We start from the raw sequence: 17658 nt of genomic DNA, 5'->3' as shown, positions 1-17658 counted from the left end.
GTTCATTTTGATTCAAATTTTCTGAGACACTGAATGTAAGGTTCTCATGATCTGTAAGACATAGTCATTAACATTGCAAGAAATAAAGGCTTGACGTATTTCACTCTTTGTGATGGACCTACACATTAGATGAGTTCCACTTTCTCAATAACTGATGTGTGAGATATTCAAAAGTTTGAGATCATTAGGTCTCCCATGTGGAGATGCAACAAAGTTTGGGTCAGATTAATCAGATCAGATTCACTAGAACTGAAGGCAGGACTGAACCTAATAGGACCATGGTGGGTCTGGATTTAAAGACTTATCCAAAACAACCATTTGTCATATTTTAGGCGTTTCTTTACTAAAAATGTTCCCTGAAAATCGAAATTGCACCTATATTTCCTCGAATTAATACTCTACCATTTTCACATCAACCAAGAAACCAGCAGTTTATTTTACTGCTGATAAAATGAGACAGCATGATGTCCACAGCCAGCAGGACTTACTCTGTGAGCACGTCTCTCCGGTCCATTCGTCAGGACAGATGCAGACGCCGTTCACATTTTCCCCATTAGTACAATTCCTTGGTGCAGCAGTCGTGGCGGTGGTGGAAGGAGTAGTTGTAGTATTGGGACTAGTATTAGTAGTAGTAGTAGTAGTAATGGGAGTGGAAGTAGTAATAGTAGCAGTGGTAATGGATCTAGTAGTAAAAGGATCAGTAGTAATGGGACTGCTACTAGTACTAATAATAGTAATGGGAGTATCACTCTCTTGTGTAGGCCAAGGAGTCTCAGCAGTCATAGTAGTAGTGGCTCTAGTAGTAGTAGGAGTAGTAATGGAAGGAGAAGTACTACTAGTAGTAGGAGTAGGAGTAGTAATGGGAGTAGAAGTAGTAGTAGTAGTAGTAGTAGTAGTAGTAGTAGTAATGGGAGTAGAAGTAGTACTATTAGTAGTAGTGGTGGGACTGTTACTAGTACTAGGAGTATGACTCTCTGGTGTAGGCCAAGGAGTCTCAGCAGTCATAGTAGTGGCTCTAGTAGTAGTAATAGTAAATGGGGTAGCATTGGTAACAGTATGTGTAGTGTGAGAAGTAGTAGAAGTAATGGGAGTAGTAGGATAAGGACCAGTAGTAATGGGACTTCTAATAGTAGTAGTAGCAGTAGGAATGGGAATAGTAATGGGAGTATCACTCTCTGGTGTAGGTGTTTGCAAAGCAAGAGTAGTATTAACAGAAGTAGTACTAATATTAGCAGTAGTAGGATGAGGATAACTCTGTGTTGCATTCCAGGGAGTAGTGCTAATAGTAGATGTAGTACTATTATTAAGAGTAGTAGTACTCTGTGTCTTGAGTAAAGGAGTAGTAGTCTCCACCATCTCATAGGTGACGGTGGTACTACTGTGCTCGTCAGCTGTTTGGCCCTCAGTGATGGTGTGGCTGAAAGTAGTGGTAGTTTGGAGGTCTACAATGGGAGTGGTTCTGGGAACAGTGACTGGAAGTGAGCTCTCTGTGGTTCCAGTAGCACTGAGCGGGACAATGCTGATGTTTGGACTGACAGTCGGGACTGGGTCAGTACCAGAAAGAGAATCAAGATGAACAGCAGTGGTAGCTAGTGCTACAGGAGCTCTGTAGTCAGCGGTGGTGTTGGCAGATGTTGAGATGATGGGTGTACTTGGAGATGTTAGAGAGGTGGTTAAAGAAACACCTGGAAAGAAGCACATGTAGCAGCTTTACTCTTTGCTGTAACATATAAATGAAATAAACCAAAGGCTAAACACTCAACCTGAGGCTGATAAAGATCATTAGTGGCATAAGTAGGGCAATAATAACTGGTCTACTGCCATACTGGCAGAGCTGTATGCAGATCAGATAATCTCTGCAGTTATATCTAATCTAATGGTTAATCATTACTCAAACTAAACTTGAACTGACTTCAACACAGCTAACTTGAAAGAGTTCTAAGATGGTTAATTTTCCATCTGAAAACTCTACACATTTGTATGTATGACATAAAACACTTTCTATTGTAGCTCTGTAAAGGTTTACGAGCAGCTTAGTGGGAAGTCTGGTACGTTCCGGGTTCCTGAGGAAGAAGAGCCGTTGTTGTGGGAGGTGTTTGGTCTGAGGAGACGTGAATGCCCAGGAACCTAAAGCTTCCCACGTGCTCCACCACCTCCCCCTGTATGCAGAGAGGAACGTGTTAAGTCGTTTGTCCTTTGGACAAACGTCCGGTTTTGAAGTCCTTCCACTAAGACTAAGAACATAGAGAACATGGACCCGGTTCTGAAGTCCTCACTAAGACTAAGAACATAGAGAACATGGACCCGGTTCTGAAATGCTTCCACTAAAACTAAGAACGTAGAGAACATGGACCCGGTTCTGAAGTCCTCACTAAGACTAAGAACGTAGAGAACATGGACCCGGTTCTGAAGTCCTCACTAAGACTAAGAACGTAGAGAACATGGACCCGGTTCTGAAGTCCTCACTAAGACTAAGAACGTAGAGAACATGGACCCGGTTCTGAAGTCCTCACTAAGACTAAAAACGTAGAGAACATGGACCCGGTTCTGAAGTCCTCACTAAGACTAAGAACGTAGAGAACATGGACCCGGTTCTGAAGTCCTTCCACTAAGACTAAGAACGTAGAGAACATGGACCCGGTTCTGAAGTCCTTCCACTAAGACTAAGAACATAGAGAACATGGACCCGGTTCTGAAGTCCTTCCATGGCTCCCTGGATCTCAGAGAATAGACTTTAAAATCCTTCTGTTAGTCTATAAATCCCTGAATTAGCACCTAAATCCATCACAGACTTGTTATCAGGGCATCAACCCTCCAGACCACTCAGGTCTTCTGGCTCCAGTCTGCTCTGCAGAACCAGAACCAGAACCAGACATGGAGAAGCAGCATTTGGTTCCTATGCTCCACTGATCTGGAACAAACTCCCAGAAAACTGGAAAGGTGCTGAAAGCCTAAGTTCCATTAAATCAAGATTAAAAACATATTTGTTTAGGATTTTAGCTGTTCTAATTAAACTGTTCTACTGAACATCATTAGTTTAACTTTGTAGTCCAGCTTTACTTTTTTTTATAATTGCTTTTAGTTTCTATTCTCCCATGTTGTATTTTGTTTCTACGTTTTATTCCAACTTGCTTTTATTCTGTTTTATTTTCCTATATTTTTATCATGTAAAGCACTGTGCATTGTGTCTGTACAGAAATGTGCTATATAAATAAATTTGCTTTTCTGAGCTGCTGCAGGTTCATGCACCTCCAGGTCAGCTGAGCAGTTGCTCCCTGAGGAGCCCCAACCTAAATGTGAGCTTAGGGGGAGTTGTGCTTTTTCTGTGGGAGCTCCAGAAAGATGGAACAACCTTCCATTGTTCATAAAGAGGATCCTTTTCTCTGATTTTTAAATCCATCCATCTTCCTCTTATCCTGGGTCGGGTCGCGGGGGTAGCAGCTTCAGTAGGGAGGCCCAGACGTCCCTCTCCCCGGCCACTTGGGCCAGCTCCTCCGGGGGAATCCCAAGGCGTTCCCAGCAGAGAGACATAGTCCCTCCAGCGTGTCCTGGGTCTTCCCCTGGGCCTCCTCCCGGTGGGACGTGCCCGGAACACCTCACCAGGGAGGCGTCCAGGAGGCATCCTGACCAGATGCCCGAGCCACCTCAACTGGCTCCTCTCGACGTGGAGGAGCAGCGGCTCTACTCTGAGTCCTCCCCGGATGACTGAGCTCCTCACCCTATCTCTAAGGGAGAGCCCAGACACACTACGGAGAAAACTCATTTCAGCCGCTTGTATCCGGGATCTCGTTCTTTCGGTCACGACCCAAAGCTCGTGACCATAGATGAGGGTAGGAACGTAGATCGACCGGTAAATCGAGAGCTTGGCCTTTTGGCTCAGCTCTCTCTTCACCACAACGGATCGGTACAGCGCCCGCTTCTCAGCAGACGCTGCACCAATCCGCCTGTCCATCTCCCGCTCCATCCTCCCCTCATTCGTGAACAAGACCCCAAGATACTTGAACTCCTCCACTAGGGGCAGCACATCCTCCCCAACCCGGAGAAGGCACTCTACCCTTTTCCGGTTCAAGACCATGGTCTCAGATTTGGAGGCACTGATCTTCATCCCGGCCGCTTCGCACTCGGCTGCGAACCGCTCCAGTGAGAGCTGTAGATCACGCCCTGATGAAGCCAATAGGACCACGTCATCCGCGAATAGCAGAGACGCAATCCTAAGGCCACCAAAGCGGATCCCCTCAACACCTTGGCTGCGCCTAGAAATTCTGTCTATAAAAGTTATGAACAGAATCGGTGACAAAGGGCAGCCTTGGCGGAGTCCAACTCTCACCGGAAACGAGTCCGACTTACTGCCGGCAATGCGGACCAGACTCTGACACCGGTCGTACAGAGACCTGACAGCCCTTATTAAAGGGTCCGGTACTCCATACTCCCGGAGTACCCCCCACAGGATCCCCCGGGGGACACGGTCGAATGCCTTCTCCAGATCCACAAAGCACATGTAGACTGGTTGGGTAAACTCCCATGCCCCCTCCAGAATCCTGCTGAGGGTATAGAGCTGGTCCAGTGTTCCACGGCCAGACAAAGAGCAGCCCAAAGACCCCTTATGATGTGCCCCACCCTGGAGCCAGGCCTGGAGGTGGGGCACATTGGCGAGCGTCTGGTAGCCGGGCTTTTGCCCATGGAGCCCAGCTGGGCTCAGCCCGAAGAGGAGACATGGGTCCCCCTTCCAATAGGTTCCCCACCTGTAGGAGGGGCCAAAGGGGTCGGGTGCATTGTGAAATGGGTGGCAGAGGGCGGAGACCTTGGTGTTCCGATCCTCGGCTGCAGAAGCTGGCTGGTTTTAAATCAATTCTTAAAACTCACCTCTTTGCGTTGGCTTTGACGCTAAGTGGGGTTTTAATTTCAGCTTGAGAGGTTAAACTATTTTTAGTGTAGACGTTTGAAGGTTATATGTTGAGTTTGTAATTTACGCTTTTTTATATTGTTTAATTAATTTATTTCTTTGGTTTTATTATTTGTACACTGTACAGCACTTTAGTTATTGGGGAATTTTAAAGTACTTTACAAATTAAGTTGGATTGTAGTTTGGTGAAGAAGTTTAAAGGAACAATCTTTTTTAATGTAGAGCTTAACTTTTATTTTCAGTTCAGTTTTATAAATACAATTGAATAAAACTAAAGACACTGACCAAAAAGGTCTGAAGTTTTCATGATTTCCTGTGCTTAAAGGAACCGGCCACTAAATTAGGTACTGTTCCACAGACTGGAGCTCAGGTCTGCAGGGCACAGGTCCAGCAAGGTGTCAGAACCTTTCCTCAGACATACGGGTCCATATTGGCATGATTTGTTGGTGGAAAGTGGTGAGAATCTCCTGTTCCACCATGTTCAATTCAATTCAATTTTATTTATATAGCGCCAATTCATGAAACATGTCATCTCGAGGCTCTTTACAAAATCAAAATCAATCATATTATACAGATTGGTCAAAAATGTCCTATATAAGGAAACCAGTTGATTGCATCAAAGTCCCGACAAGCAGCATTCCCTCCCGGGGAACCGTAGAGCCACAGGGAGAGTCGTCTGCATTGTACATGGCTTTGCAGCAATCCCTCATACTGAGCAAGCATGAAGCGACAGTGGGAAGAAAAACTCCTCATTAACGGGAAGGAAAACCTCCGGCAGAACCGGGCTCAGCATGAACGGTCATTTGCCTCGACCGACTGGGGTTACAGAAGACAGAACAGAGACACAACAAGACGTTCTAAAGGTCTTCTGTAGCCTGAGATGTGGTGACTGTGGAGACCACTGGAGGTTAGCAGACTCGATGTGCTGAGCTCTGTGGCTGTGAGCATCGGCCTGCTGGACGTCACCATCAGAAAATGGAAGGTTTTGGGTTTTAAATGATCTGCAGTCCCCAATGTGCCCCCCCCCCCCCACCCCCCAGCCTGAACTGCTGACACAAGCAGGGTGGATCCATACCCACCAGGTTCTGACCCGATTGGACCTGCCAACAATTGTTCTCAACCTGTTCTGGTCCAGTTCTGGTGAGTGTGTGAACTGTGACCTTGGTTCTGACAGGAACCTGGTGTGGTCTTCTGGTGCTGCAGAACATCAAGGTTCTACATGTTGCCTGTCTGGAGATGGTGATCTGGATACATGGGGCAGAACCAGTGGTTATCGGAGCGGCTGGCTCCCTGAGAAGAAGCTGGGCAGGATGCTGGTGAGTGTATCTTCTGACTGAAGACGAGAACGTTCTCCAAAGATCTGACACGTGAGGAATGGCTGCGGCTTCCTGCCGCTGCTCCTAACCCACGTCTCAATGCTTTACCATTTAGGGACAGTTCCAGTGAAAGTTTAACAGGAAAACTGCGATCAGTGACAGATTAACTGCAGCAGAAGCAGAGAGAAGTGGAGCTTTTCTTACCCAAAAAGAGGACGATGCAGAACCGGCCCTCCATGTTGCAGATCAGGTGTCTTCTGCTTCAACAGCACTCATGACAGAAGGTTCAAGGCGAGTAGTAGAGGAGAAAGTGAAAATATCCAGCTGAGCAGCTCATGAGCTCATAAAACAGGTCTCGACTGTTCGAAGGTCGTCTGTAACAGCAGCAAGGCTGCTAGACGCCTCACATTTAGTTGGACTTTATCGACTTTTCTTTTTCCCCACTTCAGCTTTTTTGTTAGCTGGTATTTCTGTTATGGTCCATCATTGCTTTGTTTACTCAACTGTTTCCTCATGAGTCACCTATTAGGAATCTGAGCTGAAGGAAAAGTCCCTACAGTGATCCATGAGGAAGAGTTCGCCTGACCCACCGCTATGCTACTTCTCTGGAGAATTATGGGAGCTTTATGATTCTACAGCTCTAGTCAATTATTAGAGAGGAACCACTTGAATGGTTTGCAGCAACATGACCAATAACAAGTCAGAACCTGGAAACTGGTGGTAATTCTATCAGGATGAAGGAAGAACCAGGATCATCTGATCATAGAAAGCCTAGAAGTCATACCTGTGGAGATGTCAATAGCTTCTCATGCTGAACAAGAAGGGATTTTCTGTGATGGCAGTCATTATACGGAGACTGCTGGACTGAGGCAATGGACTCTTGAAAATGGCGGGAAGAGTCGTGGACCAGCTTGGACTGAAGTTATTGACAGAGGAACCAAAGACTATTTGACTTCTTCTCAGTCTCCAAGCGTACGTCTGTCAAAGTTGTACAGACAAGGGTCAAAACCCAGAGTGAGAGAAGCGTCTTCCTGCCTGTAGGCGACCCTAAAAGGTTTACCCTTACGGTTTGGTGTCAGGGAACAACCTGAGGAAAGCTTCCAGCCACATCCCTGAAAGCGTCCTATAAGCATTAATATCAATGTGAGTCTAGACAGATGTTTTACACCACATTAAGACCCAAAGCAACCCAAAAGGTCCTCTCCAAAAGGTGTTCTGTGGCGCCCCCTAGTGAACAAATGTTACACAGCTCACAGGGCCATCAGCGTGCCTCTAGAGTTGTGCAATCCCAGTCAGCTGTCCTTCCCAGTTAATGATCGACCTGCGTGGGGGTGAAGCTGAAGTCTGCCCGTCCCCTGCAGTCTGCAGACGCCATGGCTCGGCTGGTGGAGTGTGTTCCCAACTTCTCTGAGGGTCGAGACAAACAGGTAGGTCTCTGCAGGTCTGATGCATTCAGGAAGCTGCAGGTTCTCCTGGTTCTTCAGCTCCACACAGCATCCAGTGTGAGGTGAACAGCCAGTGTCTCTGCAGGTTTATCAGATTGTTCTGCTCCCAGCTGTCCCTTAACCCAGATTACCTGGAAATGGTCTGACTCTGGTTATCAGGAGGTTCTGATTTAAAGTCCTTATTGCAGCTTAAACAGTGTGTAGGTGACCCCTCAGTGGGTAGAAGCTCCTGTCAGGCAGTCAGAACAATCATTAAACAGCTCCTGTGTAATCCTCAGCAGACTGGGCTTAACCACCAGGGTCCGTTTGGCTTCAGCTGCAGGTTCTGACCACGGTTTAACTGATCCGGGCCTTTCTCTCGCTCCACTCAGGTGATCGATGCCATCTCAGCAGCCATCTCAGAGACCCCGGGCTGCAGCCTGCTGGACGTTGACCCGGGGGCCTCCACCAACCGCACCGTCTACACCTTCGTGGGTCCCCCGGAGGCCGTGGTGGAGGGGGCGCTGAACGCCGCCCGGCGGGCCTTTGGCCTCATGGATATGAGCAAACACTCGGGTGGGTGTGAGTCCACGGCTGCCCCCCCCCCCTCTCAGGACAGACTGTTGGTAACGCTCTGCTTCCGCTCTAGGAGAACATCCACGGACCGGAGCGCTGGACGTCTGTCCCTTCGTCCCCGTCCAGAACGTCAGCATGGACGACTGCGTCCGCTGTGCCGACGAGTTTGGACGGAAACTGGCAGAGATGCTGCGTGTTCCTGGTGAGGAGCCTGAGCTTCCAGCAGAACAGGAACATCTGACCAGTAAACATGGTTAGCAGACGTCCACATCTACGTTAAAGGTGATTTAATGCCTCCACAGTTTATCTGTACGGAGAAGCAGCACGGTCCGACTCCAGGAGGAGTCTGCCGTCGCTGCGGTCCGGAGAGTACGAAGCTCTACCTGAGAAGGTGAGGCTGTTTGTCGCCTCCTTCCTGCTGAGACTCGCAGATCCATCAGCTTCTCTCCTCTTCTTCTTCTCCTGCAGCTGAAACGTGCAGAGTGGGCCCCGGACTTTGGCCCCGCCCTCTTCGTACCATCATGGGGCGCCACGGTAACCGGCGCTCGCAAGTTCCTGATCGCATACAATGTGAATGTGATCGGCACCAAAGAACAGGCTCATCGTATCGCCCTGGACATCCGCGAGCAGGGCCGAGGGAAGGACCAGGTGCATGCTGGGACTCTGAGTCCCTCTGAACTCTCTCACATGAGCATAAATGTGTTTATGTGTGTTGACTGAATGATTCATCTGGGATTTGGTTCATTCCCACCTAGATTGGTGATAATTTGAAAGTTAATCACACTAAGAATCTTCTCATTACTTTCAATCAGAACAGTGCACAAATTCTGTCAAAATATCAAAAATATATACAGTGTAAATTTTAAGAGGGAAGGTGTACGAAAGAGTTAATATGTAGAAGAATTACTATGGAAAATCTCACATATTGAAGAAGATTTATTCCTGTAAATATTGTTCAGATGCAGTTTTCATTTAGCAGACTGTTTCCAAGCTTAACTCCAGTATTGTTGCTGATCTCTGAAGCAGCTTAATCTGTTACTAATGTGCTGAGCACAGGTTAATGTTTGTCTTCCTGTCTCCTCCGAGCAGCCAGGGCTCCTGAAGAAGGTGCAGGGGATGGGTTGGTACCTGGAGGAGGCCAACCTTGCTCAGGTGTCCACCAACATCCTGGACTTTGAGCTGACGCCGCTCCACGCTGTGTATGAAGAGATCTGTAGGGACGCTGAGGTCAGGGATCCTCACCTCTACAACAAGCACGTCCATCAGTCTCTCTCTGACTGCTGTCTGTGGTGTTCAGGAGCTGAAGCTACCGGTGGTCGGCTCTCAGATCGTAGGTTTGATCCCCCTGAAGGCTCTGCTGGACTCTGCTGACTTCTACATCAAAAGAGACCAGCTCTTCATCATCGAAGAAGAGCACAAAGTCCGCCTGGTGAGTAGAAGAGTCTCAGTGAAAGTGCATTCTGTTTTTCAGCATCTGAACCTTAGCTTGCTTGTCTGCAGGTGATCAGTAAACTGGGCCTGGATTCCCTCGGCCCGTTCAACCCAAAGGAGAGAATCATAGAGTGAGTTTATTCCTCCTAAATGTCCACACCAAAGGCAGGTATAATTCCCCGCCCTCTGGTAAACGAGGATGTGCCTTACCTGCACAGGTACATGGTGAAGTCACAGGAAGAAGGCGGGCTTATATCTCTGTCTCTGCAGCAGTTTGTTCACAGCGTTGGAGCTCGGACAGCAGCTCCAGGAGGGGGATCTGTTTCTGCTGCCATCGCTGCCCTGGTGAGTTTTTAAAGAGCGTCCAGCAGAGGGAGCTGTCTTCATGTTGTAATCTGGGAAATGTCCTCATGCCTGTAGGGGGCAGCACTGGGCGCCATGGTGGGACAGATGACATATGGAAAGAGACAGTTTGAGAACCTGGACAGCGTCATGAGGAGGCTGATTCCTCCGTTTCATCAGGCCATGAATGAGCTGCTACGCATGGTGGATGCTGACTCCACCGCCTTCAGCAGCTACATGGTGAGGAGGACCACACGCTGACATGTCTGGACTGCAACACCTGTAGACGGCAACACCTGTAGAGAGAAACACCTGTAGACGACAATACCTGTAGAGAGAAACACCTGTAGATGACAATACCTGCAGAGAGAAACACCTGTAGACGACAATACCTGTAGAGAGAAACACCTGTAGAGAGAAACACCTGTAGACGACAATACCTGCAGAGAGAAACACCTGCAGAGAGAAACACCTGATAAACACCTGCAGAGAGAAAACACCTGGAGAGAGAAACACCTGGAGAGAGAAACACCTGGAGAGAGAAACACCTGGAGAGAGAAACACCTGCAGAGAGAAACACCTGCAGAGAGAAACACCTGCAGAGAGAAACACCTGCAGAGAGAAACACCTGCAGAGAGAAACACCTGCAGAGAGAAACACCTGTAGAGAGAGAAACACCTGTAGAGATAAATACCTGTAGAGATAAACGCCTGATAAACACCTGTAGAGAGAAACACCTGTAGAGATAAACACCTGATAAACACCTGTAGAGAGAAACACCTGCAGACAACAATACCTGTAGAGAGAAACACCTGTAGAGATAAATACCTGTAGAGATAAACACCTGATAAACACCTGTAGAGAGAAACACCTGCGGAGAGAAACACCTGTAGACAGAAACACCTGCGGAGACAAACACCTGTAGAGAGAAACACCTGCAGAGAGGAACACCTGCAGACGACAATACCTGTAGAGAGAAACACCTGCAGAGAGGAACACCTGCAGACGACAACACCTGTAGAGATAAATACCTGTAGAGATAAACACCTGATAAACACCTGTAGAGAGAAACACCTGTAGAGATAAACACCTGTAGAGAGAAATACCTGTAGAGAGAAACACCTGTAGATAAAACAGAAACTTAAACTTACTAATGTCTAAATAAATGTTCTCAGCTCGTTTAATTCGGTAGAGAAAGTCCTGTTTGTGAAATAAATCTATCAGATTTTTGGGTTTAAATGTTTGACTCACAGAGATTTCATTAGCAGTAACTTGTACATGTGCAGAAATGTGCAGAGAAACAGTGACACCTACAGGCAGGATGCTGCATTACCTGGTTTTTATCCCACATTTCTAAAATGCAGCATTTTCCACGTCTGCTATGATCCTGTCTGGTTTACAGGCGGCGCTGAAAATGCCCAGGAACACAGCAGAGGAGATGAAAAGGTGAACGTCTGACTCTGGTTGAACTCTGGTGTTGTAGGAGCATCTGCCCTGGCTTTAATAGCACATGTGAACATCACTGCCTGTGTGTTATCTGCTGCTGGATGTCTCTCTGGAGCATGCTTTGTTCCTGCCTTCAGAAGAGAAGCTGCCATGCAGGAAGGTCTGCAGCAGGCTGTGGCCGTCCCTTTGGCTCTGGCTGAGAAGATCAGCATCCTCTGGCCGCCTCTGAGACAAATGGTTCAGTTCGGCAACATTGGCTGCAAGTCAGATGCTCAGGTGCCACTTCAGACCTTTGCTCTCTCTGCTTCTACCTGTGCAGCTAAATTTAAATCATTGATGTCCTGGAACTTTGCACAGAGCTGAGATGTTAGCGTGTTTCAGGTCGCAGCTAAAGCCCTGGAAACGGCCGTTTTTGGAGCGTACTATAATGTCCTGATCAACCTCAAAGACGTCTCAGATGAAGCCTTCAAACTGGCCGTAAGTCTCCCCGTAACTTTTAAACTTCTCATGCAGCTGGTGATAAAAAGTTCTGTTTTATTGCTGCTTCAGACGCAGAGACGAGTTTGTGAGCTGCTGCAGGAAGCCAGAGACAACGTGACCTCCATCCTGGACGCTGCTGACAAGAGAACATGACAACGTGGAAGAAATAAAACCACAATTCAGAAAAAGTGTTGGTTTCTTATTTATGCAGCAAGCAAGCCTGGCTCACTTCTATGTGAAGGTCTGATAGATATGGAGGAGCAAGGTTATGGATGGCTTTGAAAGTATACAGAATGACTTTAAATTGAACTGGGAGTCAATGGAGCTGCTGAAGGACAGGGGTAATATGGTGAAAAGAGGGAGTTCTGGTGATGACATGAGCTGCTGAGTTCTGAAGAAGTTGGAGTTTATGGAGATCCTGGTCTGAAGACCATCATTTTAGTCTCTGGTGTCAACTTCAGTTTCTTCATGGATTAGGTGGACAGAGAGATTACAGATGTGGTCTGGGCTTAGCCAGACATGTAGCCCTGGCCTTGGAGTCCGCCTGGCCCCGTCCTTTAGGGGGAAGGGAAAGCCTTCACTTCCTGTTTGACAGTCTAACCTTCAACCAGCCTCGGTTTGAATGAAACCCATGGCTCCATCCTAATACCCTTAAAGAGCAAAGAACTCTTTAGCCAAAGCTCAAGTGCGTCAGCAGTCGCCATGATCACTACTGTCACTATCATTGCCCCTTTAGCCTAGGAACCTCCTAATGTCAGCGTCGCTAAGAACCCTTTAGGTATCCCACATTCCTTTGTGTGAATAGCATATCAGCACAGCCTACCTCGCAGAAATCAACTAAACTATCCAGAGAGCAGAGAGTGTCTCTGCAGATGTTTGATGGAAACATGGATCCAGACTTAGACAACTTTATTTGTCATTTTGTACGAAATTTCGTTGTATACAGCTTGTAAATTGCAGTAAAAATTAAATTACAGTATAAGGTGCAGCATTTAAAAATTAAGAGTTCGGCAGCATTTATAATGCTAGTTGGAGATGCAATGATGCAAAATGTGCAAATATGTGAATGTTGTGCAGAGTTTATGGGTTGTAATTCAACAGTTCAACAGTCTGATGGCAGCAGGGAAAAAGCTGCTGCAGAACCTGGTGAACCTGCAGCGGATGCTGTGGAACCTCTTCCCAGAAGGTAGCAGGGAGAACAGTCCATGGTGGGGGGGTGAGGGGTCCCTGATGATGTTACGGGACACACAGAGAGATGAAATGTCTTTTATAGAGGGAAGAGAAACCCCTATGATCCCTTCTGCTGTCCTCACCACTCTCCTCACGTTCTTCCAGTCGGAGGCACTGCAGCCTCCACACCACACAGAGAGACAGCTGGTCAGAATGCTCTCTATGGTGCTTCTGTAGAAAGTCGTGAGGATGGGCGGGGGCAGGCGGGCTCTCCTCATCCTCCTCAGGAAGTACAGTTGTTTCTGTGCCCTCTTCACCAGTGACGTGGTGTTCACAGACCAGGTGAGGTTCTCCGTGATGTGCATCCCCAGGAACTTGGTGCTGCTGACCACCTCCACAGCTGAGCTGTTGATGAGCAGCGGAGCATGGTGAGGCCGGTTCTTCCTGAAGTCGACGATGATCTCCTTGGTCTTCTCCACGTTCAGGATCAGGCTGTTGTCTCTGCACCAGCCCACCAGCTGCTCCACCTCCTCTCTGTAGTCCTGGTCGTTGTCGTCTCTGATCAGGCCCACCACCGTTGTGTCGTCTGCAAACTTCACGATGTGATTGGTGGTGAACCTTTTCTCCAAAGGGTCTAAACCTGCCGTTTCCCAGAAAGAACATTTTAGGTTATGTCAAGATCATAGATGACAACAGCAATACCTTAGATATTTTTTATGTGTACCTGTTTCATTCAGCTCACTGAAATATATATTTAGAAGTTGGCAGTGCTTAAAAGGACTCATGGTGTAGTGGCTTTGTTGGTGGACCTGAGACTGAAGGTCCTGAGTTCAAATCTCACTAGTTCTTTTTTATTATCAGAGTGATAGGAAAAAAATATAGAAAATAAATGCGCTAGGAGAACATTTTAGAGATTGAATGGTTTCATGGCATAGTGGTGTTGCTGGTGGTAATGAGGTGATTCAAAATTCTGAGTTCAAATCCTGCTAAGTTTTGTAATCAGAATGATGGAAAGAAATGAAAAAATAAATGCGCTGAGAGAGCTATTCAAATTGTGAATAGTCTGATGGTGTAGTGGTGATGCTGCTTGTACTAAAACTGAAGGTCCTGAGTTCAAATCCTGCTAAATGTTGTGTTATCAGAATGATGGGGAAAAAACTTTAAAAAATATAAATGTGCTAGGAGAACATGTTAGGGAGGGAATAGTCTCATGGTGTAGTGGTGATGGTGGTGGTACTGAGAAGGCTGTTTCTGGGTCTGAAGGTCCTAGGTTCAAATCCAGCTAGTTCTGACAAAGTTTTGTTATCAAACTAATGGACAGAAATTAAAAAAATAAATGAGCTAGGAGAAAAGGTCACAAAGGGAACAGTCTCATGGTGTAGTAGTGATGCTGCTGTTACCACAACTGAAGGTTCTGAGTTCAAATCCTGCTCTATCTTTTGTTATCAGAATCATGGGGGGAAAATTGAAAAAATAAATGTGCTAGGAAAACAGGACAGAGAGGGAATAGTCTCATGGTGTAGTGTTGAGGTTGGTGGTACTGCAAAGGCTGTTCAAGGTTCTCAAGGTCATAGGTTCAAATCTGGTTAAGGGTGGTGGGTAAAGTAAATCTCCAAGGGGAACAGGTTAGAAAGTAGGTGGTTGTAGTTAGACAGTGGCCGTTTCTCAATATGCGTTCTTGAGCGTTCTCGTGTGCTCGTGTGCTCGTGACACGTCATCAGCCTCAGCCCGAGCACTGTTCCAATGCTGAGAACGCCAAATCGAGAACGCGCCGAATTCCCCGGATGTTGTTCTCGCCCGCCCTCTTTATCGAGCATGCATCAGAGCAGACTTGTGCGTTCTTCAGACTGACCGCTTGCCCAGAATGCACCGCGGCCGCAGCTTGATTTGAGACAGCGCAAACAGAGCTCACAGCGGTAAGTTAAAAAATTCCCTTTTCTGCTGCTGTTGTTGTTCAAAAGTACGTTTTAAGATCGTTTGAGGCGAGAATATTATACTTTTAAGCTTCCCTATGTGGCCTGTTTACAGAGTTAGTGCGTAATTAAAAAAAGTAGTGTGCATAATACCGCTGGTTCTGATTTATTTGTTTTGTGTTTATCTGACTGACGTGTGTTGCTTTATTAACTCAATACTTGCTGGAATAAATTGTAAATGTCTCCCTAGGACGGCAGCAGCATATAAAATAAATAAATAAATACATTATATGAATGTTTTTGCTATCTAAGTGAGTTTCTTCTGAGTCAGGACACGAATAATTGAGAGGAGAAAGAGGGAAAGAAAATAATAGTAATAATAGTATATGAAAAAACAGACATTTATTTTATACAAATGTTTTATCTTTGGAACAGAATGAAGGTGTAATATATTCAACAAATTATTAACAGTTACTAACATGGTTTAAAACAACAAAATAACTCATTAAGATCTTATACAAACAGACAATGCCTATAAACTTACAATTAAAAATAGTTGGAATGGAAATTAATTTACGCATTATTTTATGTATTTTTCCAGGTGGTTAAAAATGAAATGAAGCAGCATGTGAACATGACTAGAACTGATCTACGTTAGGTCAGGTGTAGTCATGTTCACTTAAACATGCAGCCAGCTGGAGCAGCTCCCTGTCTTCTGGGTCAACCTCCTCATCCTCTTCTGGGTCAACCTCCTCATCCTTCTCTGGATCAACCTCCTCATCCTCCTCTGGGTCAACCTCCTCATCCTCCACGTCTAGCTGGTCCCCTGCCTCTATACTAATATTGTGGAGGATGCAGCAGGCGGCGATTACTTTTGGGGCAAACGTCGGGCGGACCTCCAACGCCCTGAAGAAGATGAAACGCCACCATGTCTTCAGACCACCAAAGACACGCTCAATGATGTTAATCAGCCTTGGCGTGGTGTCTGTTGTAGCGTGCCTCCACTTGACCTGTACCAAATATAAAATTAACTTGTAATTTAGGTAATATGCTGATCTGTCTTAATCTTCTATCCAATTAATATAATCTATGTATCAATTGTGTGTCATTGTTGGCTCTATTTAAGGATAAGAAGGTAAGAGATCTTACTGGCAAGCTGTTTCCCTATAGGATGCTCCACAGGCCAGCCAGCAGAGGGTCACCAGCACCTCTATCTCCTGTGGCCATCCATGGACCTTCTGGTCCATGGATGGCCACATGCTTTATTCAGCTGGAACTATTTCTGACAAAATGTCCCATTTCAGCGAAATAAACCACAAAAGCTTAGAGCAGATCATTCAGCAGTTAAGTTCCTCCTCCAGCTGCCTTGATGTTCTACCCACAGCTTTCTTTAAAAAAGTTTTACCTGTCATAGCGTCTGATTTGACTCAGATAATAAACACGTCCCTTCTGTCAGGAGTTTTCCTCCAGTCCCTAAAAACAGCAATTATCAAACCACTGCTGAAAAAGAACAATTTAGACAAACTTCTACTCCAGAACTACAGGCCCATCTCAAACCTCCCCTTTATCAGTAAGATTATTGAAAAAGCTGTGTTCCAACAATTAAACACCTTTTTTTCCAGTCAGGTTTTCGTGCTCACCACAGTACAGAGACCGCCCTTATCAAGGTGTTTAATGACATCCATATAAATACAGACTGTGGAAGAACCACCGTGCTGGTTCTATTGGACCTCAGTGCAGCATTTGATACTGTTGATCACTCCATTCTGTTAGAGCGCCTGGAGAACTGGGTCGGCCTCTCTGCTACAGCTCTCCACTGGTTTAAATCTTACTTAAAGGACAGGGACTTTTTTGTATCAGTAGGTAACTTTACATCAGAGACAACAAAAATCACATGTGGGGTTCCCCAAGGGTCCATCCTGGGTCCCCTCCTCTTCAATATCTACATGCTCCCTCTAGCCCAGATAATAAAAAATAACAACATCAGCTACCATAACTATGCAGACGACACACAGCTCTACATCACCATGTCACCAGGTGACTATGAACCAGTTCAGGCACTGAGTAAATGCCTAGAAGAAATCAATACCTGGATGTGTCAAAATTTTCTTCAGTTGAACAAAAACAAAACAGAAGTAATAATATTTGGACCAATAGAGGAGAGATCAAAAGTTAGCACACAGCTTCAGTCACTTCAGCTAGAAACCACTGATCAGGCCCGAAACCTGGGTGTAGTGATGGACTCAGACCTGAACCTTCAAAAGCATCTAAAGACAGTTACAAGGTCGGCTTTCTACCACCTGAAGAACATTTCTAGGATTAAAGGACTGATGTCTCAGCAGGATCTGGAAAAACTAATCCATGCGTTTATTTTTAGTAGAATTGATTACTGCAACGGTGTTTTTACAGGTCTGCCTAAAAAGTGGATCAGACAGCTGCAGCTGATCCAGAACGCTGCTGCCCGCGTCCTCACTAAGACTAAGAAAGTAGAGCACATAACCCCGGTTCTGAAGTCCTCACTAAGACTAAGAAAGTAGAGCACATAACCCCCGTTCTAAAGTCCTTACACTGGCTCCCTGGATCTCAGAGAATAGACTTTAAAATACTTCTGTTAGTCTATAAATCTCTAAATGGCTTAGCACCTAAATACATCACAG

General features: G+C 46.1%; 2 protein-coding genes across 3 annotated transcripts; one reads left to right on the top strand and one right to left on the bottom strand.

Moving 5' to 3' along the window:
* Window positions 1–6489, bottom strand: LOC118561598 (mucin-2-like). The gene is made up of 2 exons (XM_036133756.1): window positions 6424–6489; window positions 1–1685 (listed from the first exon to the last, which is right to left on the bottom strand). The coding sequence occupies exons 1-2, from the start codon at window positions 6455–6457 to the stop codon at window positions 433–435; spliced, it is 1287 nt and encodes a 428-aa protein (XP_035989649.1). The 5' UTR covers window positions 6458–6489; the 3' UTR covers window positions 1–432.
* Window positions 6490–7534: 1045 nt separating this feature from the next.
* Window positions 7535–12106, top strand: LOC118561597 (formimidoyltransferase-cyclodeaminase-like). Of its 2 annotated transcripts, XM_036133754.1 has the most exons (14): window positions 7535–7646; window positions 8036–8219; window positions 8293–8421; window positions 8522–8610; window positions 8688–8867; window positions 9309–9446; window positions 9517–9648; window positions 9720–9781; window positions 9869–9995; window positions 10071–10232; window positions 11395–11438; window positions 11576–11714; window positions 11820–11915; window positions 11988–12106. In XM_036133754.1, exons 1-14 carry the CDS (start codon window positions 7593–7595, stop codon window positions 12069–12071), a joined length of 1620 nt encoding a protein of 539 aa, XP_035989647.1. In that variant the 5' UTR covers window positions 7535–7592; the 3' UTR covers window positions 12072–12106. The 2 variants fall into 2 exon arrangements, with proteins under 2 accessions (XP_035989647.1, XP_035989648.1); XM_036133755.1 differs by lacking the exons at window positions 11395–11438; window positions 11576–11714.
* Window positions 12107–17658: the final 5552 nt, after the last annotated feature.

This window comes from Fundulus heteroclitus, unplaced genomic scaffold (genome assembly GCF_011125445.2).
Source record: "Fundulus heteroclitus isolate FHET01 unplaced genomic scaffold, MU-UCD_Fhet_4.1 scaffold_68, whole genome shotgun sequence".
Taxonomy (NCBI): domain Eukaryota; kingdom Metazoa; phylum Chordata; class Actinopteri; order Cyprinodontiformes; family Fundulidae; genus Fundulus; species Fundulus heteroclitus.
Note: the sequence above shows the minus strand (reverse complement) of the source record. Positions and strands in the feature narration are given on the sequence as shown.